Source organism: Rhipicephalus sanguineus, chromosome 1 (assembly GCF_013339695.2).
Source record: "Rhipicephalus sanguineus isolate Rsan-2018 chromosome 1, BIME_Rsan_1.4, whole genome shotgun sequence".
NCBI classification, from domain to species: domain Eukaryota; kingdom Metazoa; phylum Arthropoda; class Arachnida; order Ixodida; family Ixodidae; genus Rhipicephalus; species Rhipicephalus sanguineus.
Window position 1 is genome coordinate 86,912,836 of NC_051176.1, and position 7,915 is coordinate 86,920,750.

Sequence of the window (7,915 nt, forward strand, 5' to 3'; positions counted from 1 at the left end):
TGTACTACACAGCGCATCGTGCAACTGGAACGAGTGTTTTTTCTGCAAATCGAAGAAGCACGGCACACGCGCCTGCGACGCCGACCTCTCTATCACTTCTAAGAAAGAGATGCTGACTAAGGACAACCGCTGCTATCGATGCACGTCACGAGGTCATCCGGCACGGTCCTGCCAAGTCAAACTCACGTGCTCGAGCTGTCATGGGAGGCACGCATCAAGCATGTGCGACCCTAACTACAGGAAGAACATGGCAGTGACACCTCGACCAGTGGACGCCTCCGGAAGCACAGTAGGAATGGTGTCATCACAGTCGGTTATGCTGTGCGACAAGGATTCACTGAGCGGGAGCGAGATAAATGACAGAGAAGTATACTTGCAGACCTTTCGCGCCTTTGTCGTGAAAGATAACAGCTCAAGATATGTCCGAGGGATTCTCGACGGAGGCAGCCAGCGATCCTTCGTCACGGAAGAGCTCGTCAGGAAGTTACACCTGCAGGTACTGGGAGAAACACGGATTGCACTGAACACGTTTGGCTGCGCATCACCAAGTACTGCGGAAAGGCGGAAGGTTGTAGAAGTTCCCCTGCGCAGCCAGCACTCTTCCGACACCCGCATAGTGCGTGCAATTGTTGTCCCAGTTATTTGTCACGACATTGCTTCCCCGAAAGCTGACAGCCACTTCCTTCAGAACCTGCGGCTCGAAGGGAAATTCATCGCGGACGAAAAGAAGTTCGACGCGGAGACGGAAAATGGCCTCAGCTTGTTGATAGGAGCTGACCATCTTTGGCAAGTAATGTCTGGAGAAATTGTAAAGAGCGCAGAAGTTCCAGGACTGGTAGCGATCGACACAGCGTTTGGATGGACGCTACAAGGACCCAGTCAGCAAAAAGCCTTTCTGGACTGCGACTCCAGCCTCATGGTCTGCATTCTAAAAGTACAAGCAATTGGTGATGACGAAACAACGTCACAGATCTTGCAATCGTTTTGGCAACTAGAAGCCATGGGCATTACAGATTCGGGGGAATCTCCGTCCCATGAGTCTGTTGCAGGATTCCGTGGATCGATTAGCAAGAAAGACAACAGATACACCGTGGCGTTGCCTTGGAAAGAAGATAAGAAACCGCTCTTAGGAAACAACCGGGAAATCGCGCTGTCACGTCTACAAAGACTAACACGGAGGCTATCGACGAAGGAAGGACTGTTGCAGCGATACGACATAGTCATCCGGCAATATCTGGAGTTGGGTCACGCTGAAGTGGTGCCTAAGGATAGTCCTCTGGATCGGGATCGGGCCATATATTATATGCCACATCGCGAAGTCATAAGGGAGGAATCGTTAACTACCAAACTGCGGGTAGTGTTTGACGCATCGTCACACACTCAAGGCGTACCATCCCTTAACGATTGCTTGGACAAAGGAGTGAACCTCAATCCAGAATTGTTGCAAGTCCTCCTTCGCTTTCGGTGGTTCCCGGTCGCCATAAACTCGGACATCGAAAAGGCATTCCTACAAATTGAGATACAGGAGACTGACCGAGATGCCTTCCGGTTTCTGTGGTTTGATACTACTCCCATAAGCCAACACAGCAAGCTTGTCGAATGGCGCATGACACGGGTGCCGTTTGGATCAACATCAAGTCCCTTCTTGCTCATGGCAACTATACACTACCACTTGGATAACGCGTGCGAAGATAAAGCACTCGCTTCTACATTGAAGAAGGCATTTTATGTCGACGATTTATTGGTGGGTGCGGAGACATTCCATGAAGGTCTGCGCATCTATGAACAGTCAAAGGCAATCATGAGAGATGCAGGCATGAACCTCAGAAAGTGGAAGACCAATAACCATCAGCTGCAGAACATTTTCGACAACCAGGAGGAGCAAGTAGAAGGAGCATCCAGAGAAGCAGCTGCGGTCTTGGGAATGCAATGGGATATAGAAAAGGACTACTTCAAGTTTTCTTCCAAATCTGTGGCACAATATTTAGTCGCTGGCCAGCCCGACACGAAACGTACTCTACTAAAGGCTGCTTCTCGAATTTATGACCCGCTTGGCATTCTATCGCCTTTCACCGTAACAGCGAAGCTTTTGTTTCAACGCCTTTGGGTTTTAGGCCGTTCCTGGGATGATCAATTACCCGAGGAGATCAAGACGCAGTGGACAGCCTGGTGTGCGGACGTGATTCAGCTTGGCCACATAAAGATTCCGCGCTGCGTGAGAGACGGGCTTCATGGAGCAGTGGAAGAGGCTGAACTGCATATATTCGTCGACGCCAGCCTGAAGGCTTATGGAGCATGTGCCTATTTGAGAGCATTCGACGAAGACGGGAACTCGGCTACTTCACTGATAGTAGCGAAGTCAAGAGTGGCACCTATTAAGACATTAACACTACCAAAGCTCGAGCTTATGGCCGCGGTAGTGGGAGCCAGATTGCTAAAGTACATTTGTTCCTCATGGGATTCAAAAGATTTCCACTGCGTCATGTGGACTGACTCTATGATCACATTGAGCTGGATCCGCGGTGACCATAGCAAGTTGAGTCAGTTTGTAAAACACAGAGTGACTGAAATAGCAAAAGCTACTGAACCAGTGCTATGGCGCTACTGCCCGGGTGAAGACAACCCGTCAGATGTACTGACTAGGGGCATACCTTTGAAGACTCTACGTGCATGTCGCTGTTGGTGGTATGGACCTGAATGGTTGTCCCAGCCGAAATCAAACTGGCCTACCGAACCGAACCAGTGCACACCGATCAACGAAGAGGCAGAGATTGACACGCAACATGTATTTCTTCAAGCATCATCCAGGAAATTACACCCTGTGATTGATTTAAGCAAGCACAACAATCTGCAGAAGCTCCTGCGCGTCACCGCCTGGGTCTTCCGCTTTGTGGATCGATGCCGTGGTATTCAAACATCGCTTCAGCGAAACAATTTCGACACTGGAGCTATGCAAGGCTGAAAGGTTTTGGGTACAACGAGTTCAACTCGAAGTATTCGCGAAGGACGTCGAACAGCTTCAACTTGGAGACACTCTCTCAAAACACTCGAAGCTGCTCGATCTTCACCCTTTCTTGGACCAAAGCGGACAGCTTCGGCTTGGCGGACGACTTGAAAGAATCGACGCTACGTATGACGAAAAGCATCCGGTCATACTACCACAGAGGCATCCCTTCACGGCTTTGGTAGTGACAGAGGCTCACTGCAGAGCTTTGCATGGTGGTGTGGCAAGCACTATGATGCAAATACGACAGCGTTATTGGATTATCCGCGCTCGACAAGAAGTGAAACGAATCATTAATGCTTGCTTCCTCTGCCGAAGGTACAACATGAAACCTGGAAACGTACAATATGCGCCGATGCCTGAGGACCGGCTTCTCTCGTCACGACCGTTTGATGTAGTGGGATTGGACTTTGCAGGTCCACTATATATAAAGCAACAGGAGCTACATGGTGATGCATCGAAAGCTTACATCCTGCTGTTCACCTGTGCGACGACGAGAGCAGTACACCTTGAACTGACGAGTGCGATCTCGACAAGCGCTTTCTTACTAGCGTTCCGCCGGTTTCTGGCTCGCAGAGGGGTACCAGCAACACTGTACTCTGACAACGCTCTTGCCTTTAAGAGAGCATCACGGGACCTCAGGAACATCTGGAATGTCATGAAGAGCTCTCCGTTCGCGTCTTTCCTACTGACCCATCGCATCGAATGGAAGTTTATCGTTCCGGGTGCACCTTGGTGGGGTGGTTGGTGGGAGAGGCTTGTCCGAACAGTGAAGTCATCGTTGCGCAAGGTGATGGGAAAGAGCAAACTCACTAGCGAACAAACCGAGACGATGCTACTGGAGGTTGAAGCAGTTGTTAACTCAAGACCATTGACCTACACGTATACGGACGCCAAAGAGCCTTCTCCGATATGTCCGGCGCATTTTCTTGTTGGACGTTCCTTGCTAGCTTCTCCAGAGCGGCCCAACAATGACTACGATGCTATAAGTCCTCAGACTACTCGAAGTGACATCAGCAAGAAGTTGAGACACAGACAGAAGCTTATAGATCGCCTGTGGATGCGATGGAAAAAAGAGTATTTGCTAGAACTGCGGGCACTTCACCTATACCCTGCACATCCCAGCAGCTGTCTACGAGTAGATGATGTGGTAATCATCGAAGAGCCTGGCATTTCTCGAGGTGTTTGGCCCCTTGGGCGAGTCACAGACGTTTACCCGGGTCAAGATGGCATAATCCGAGCTTGCCGGGTGAAAGCCCAAGACGGAAAGTTTTTAAGAAAGCCAGTACAGAAATTGTACAAGCTCGAATTGAGCGACACTACTGGGGGGCGGGAGTATGTTGAAAAAGAAAAGGAATAAACGCGTGCAGGCGAGCGCTGCAGTAGAAGAGGAAGAAGTTGGAACGATGAACGGCTGTCTGTGTGGTTCCTTGGCTGATCGATAGTTTCTTTACAACATTTAATGACATTGACATCGACTGAAGCCGTATTTGTAGCCTACTCATGTATCTCCCATTTTTGATGTAATGATAAAACATGAAACAAAACAAGCTCTTTTTTTTTCTCATGGCAAACTAGCCACTTGCCCTGTGTTCGATCCTATACCTATCACCTGTACTTGTGTTCAGCAGGAATTGTACACTAACAAAAGCTGCTTCCTTGTTGACGGCAAAGTAGCCGCTTGCCTTGTGTTTGATCTTATACATATCACATCTACTTGTGTTCTTGTGGGAATTGTATTCTGACAAAAGCTTCGTTGTGTCGGATCATTGAGAGCATGCTAATTGTACCAGGCAGTTAGGCAAAAGCGTCCTTTTCTTCTCCAGCCAATCATAGCAGGACTTGTTTGTGGAGGCCATAGTAACTCTGGAAACAGCCTGCTTTATTTTGCCGCAGAGCATGTAACCTCGTAACCCACGAATGCCATTCCAGAGCATTATTTCCAGCCTTATATTCACAATGCGAACCAAGTGAGAGACCTTTCACATCATGTGACGACTGCACGAGTCTCGCAGGTGCTGTACAAAAGCTATATTTATGTATTAGCCACTAGTACATGCACTAACACAAGCTTGCGCCTGCTGGAAATCTCTGCAAACATTTACAGCGCACAAAATGAACCAGTACCGAAAAGGGTGACGTGGACACAGTGCTGTGTCCATGTGGCTCATTTCTGTCATGGTTTCTCTTGTGCACTGTAGAACACATGCAAGAGTAATGCGGGATAGTTCAGAATGTTCTGCAAGGCAATTCACCTTCTTCTGTAATGATTTTCCAAGTGTTCTGCAGAAATCGCCTTGTTTTTTCATAGCTCTCGAGCAACCATGTTATGGTTTGTTCTTGCAATAATAAAAAGCAGTCAAGTTCTCTCATTGTTTACATTATTGTCTCATCATTCACTACTACCAACACCAACAAAGGATGCCTCAAATATTGTGCCAGTCAGTTTTGGAAAAAGGACATCTAGAAAAGACACATATCTTTGCACAGAGTTTGTGCACTTCTTAGTGCTGCCAGCCTAAAGTAACATCAACTGCATAAAATACAACAATTCCCTTTCATTATCTGTGGCCATTATGCACTTTTTATCCGTATGTTGTAAGCAACGTAGAAGTACCTTTTATCGTTAACACCTTTGGGAATGCATTACTTCTGTAGATTGACATTCGCCTAGACCATATTTTTCAGATTCAATTGATCGTGCATTACGTGAGGCCCTGACACTTAACTCTTATCGCTTTTACTTCTGTATATTTGCATGAGTGTTATTTACAGTAGTCTGTACGCATCCTTAGCAAAATATAGCACCATCTTAATGATCAAGATGGTTCAGGAACATACTTCGCACATCGGAGAAGTTATAAATAGCGCAGCTCGCTGTTGGGCTAGTTAGTACATTGCTTCAAATAAACTAGACACTGAACCGCCACCACAACTGAAAAGACAGAAGAAACAAAAGGGGAATTATTAACACTTGCAATGCTGTGCAGCCCCTTACCCCTCTACAATCGGCAGGGCTTGTGGGCGCCGCGGGCCTTGGGAACGAGGGGCCGCCGCAGCCCAACACGCAGTCGGTGCGCATAATTGTAATGATGCGGACGTCCTCCACCGTACGTGCATCACCAAATCAAACGGACCTCCACCTGTTCTCCTGCAATAAGCATGTGCATAGCTGAAACGTCAACACCACCCGAGTGAAACGCAAGCTTACCTGATTGCGCTGCGATTCCGCGCCTCGGGCTCGCGCTGCCGCCACCTTAATTCGCCATAGCCGCCGCCACTCCGGCGGCGGCCCGCTGTTGGGGCACAGGCCGTTAAGGCGCTCTGTCAGCGTCTACCACAGATCCCGTCGTACATCCGGCAGTAAGTCGCAATCCGCCCTCCCCATATGCGGATTATCGGTAATAACATCTAACATCGCAGCCTACTCTTCGGCGCTCTGCCGACATAACCACACAACACCTAAAAAAAAAACATAGAGGAACAAAAAAACTAGGAGGGAGGGTCACATGACATTTTTGAAGCCCAGCCAAAACAAATGAAACAGGGGCACGCTGGGAAATGAGCAACCCCACGTGATAGGCAAGAGGTGAGTTTTGGAGTACGAGGGTGGAGCGGCGTCCGAGGAGGTTGGCTTGTGGACGCTAGGCGCGCGCGCCACTCAAAATTTTGTTTTTGTTCATGAGCCCGTCAAGAAAGGAAATGAAACAGGAGCATCGTGGGAAATGAGCCACGAACGCGAGGAGCAAACGGCTTCAGAGTTGATTGGCTTGTGAATGCTAGGCGTGCTCCCTCCTATTTTATTTTTCTTTCCTCCATACAAAACAACGATGTCGGCAATGTCGGCGCTGGCTTGGCTGGCTTGCTTAGTGGCTAGAAAAGTTACTATGGCTTCGTCGCTGATTTTGAAATGGCGCTAAATTGCAGACGATATCACCTACTTCACGGCTTTAAAACTAAATGCTTCACTTTCGTTTTGTTTTTTGTTGTTGCGTTTACATTTAAAGAATTAAAATGTTAATTGCACGTTTCTTTGTATTTCATGTTCACTTTACGTCACGTTGCGCAAGAAATTCATGTCTTTGCGTCACCACTGTGTACACGTCACGCGTACGTCAAATTATAGAGGAAATGGCAAACGTCCAGAATAGCACCCCCGTTCGCTTTTCACCGGAGTTGCGATGCGCGCGCGCATCGTACCTGTACCACATGTACTTTGCCCTGCAGGGCGTGGTCGCTCGTGCGGGCGCATGTGTCTCGTGAGGGGGGCCGTTTGTACGTCTTGCGTATTCACCGCAAAGTTTCCGTTGAAGTTACAGAGCGCACGACGGTCACTTCGCTCGCTGAAGCGGCCGCCTTTGCGAAAGGAGTGAGCTGCTAGCTAGACGAGCCAAAGTAGGGGCAGTTGGTTGTGCATAGCCGACACTTGCAGCGTGCTCCTCAAACACAAAGAAGCAACAACTGTGGCACTTGTTAGTTCGCGCTCGTCCTGTGTATACCTATGCGCTCGTTTCGTGCTCTTTTGTTTTTGCGCAGCGCACTGCAAGCTTCGAGTTGCTTGCCGTTCTTTGCGTGACATCCCATTTGTTGCTATCGCATTCAATACGTCGCCCTTGCGTCAAAACTGACTTTTTTTAGATCATTTTTAAATTTACTGTAATTCACAAAGACTCAGACGTGAGAACATGATGGCATCATTGGGCAAGCAATCTCGAATGTTATAGAAAAGTGGTCACTGTTGGTGGCGCAGTCCAGGGCTGTCCTGGAAGTGCTAGAAATGACCTAACTTAGAAAGCGTAAATCTAAAGCAGAGCGGGATCGATGGCGAATGAATGTAGGAGTTCTAGCATTCAAACAAGATAGATTAATGCCCACAGACCTCTCCCACAATCGTTTGCCACATTGATCAAT

The 7,915-nt window shown here is 48.3% G+C and overlaps 1 protein-coding gene across 1 annotated transcript; it reads left to right on the forward strand.

The window, feature by feature from the left end:
* The first annotated feature begins 220 nt into the window (after window positions 1–220).
* LOC125756346 (uncharacterized) lies at window positions 221–5,222 on the forward strand. Its single transcript, XM_049410971.1, has 2 exons — window positions 221–2,012; window positions 5,206–5,222. The coding sequence occupies exons 1-2, from the start codon at window positions 221–223 to the stop codon at window positions 5,220–5,222; spliced, it is 1,809 nt and encodes a 602-aa protein (XP_049266928.1).
* Window positions 5,223–7,915: the final 2,693 nt, after the last annotated feature.

What these genes read in the sequence shown, in the direction of transcription:
- LOC125756346 (XM_049410971.1), top strand. Translation starts at nt 221, where the DNA reads ATGTGCGACCCTAACTACAGGAAGAACATGGCAGTGACACCTCGACCA.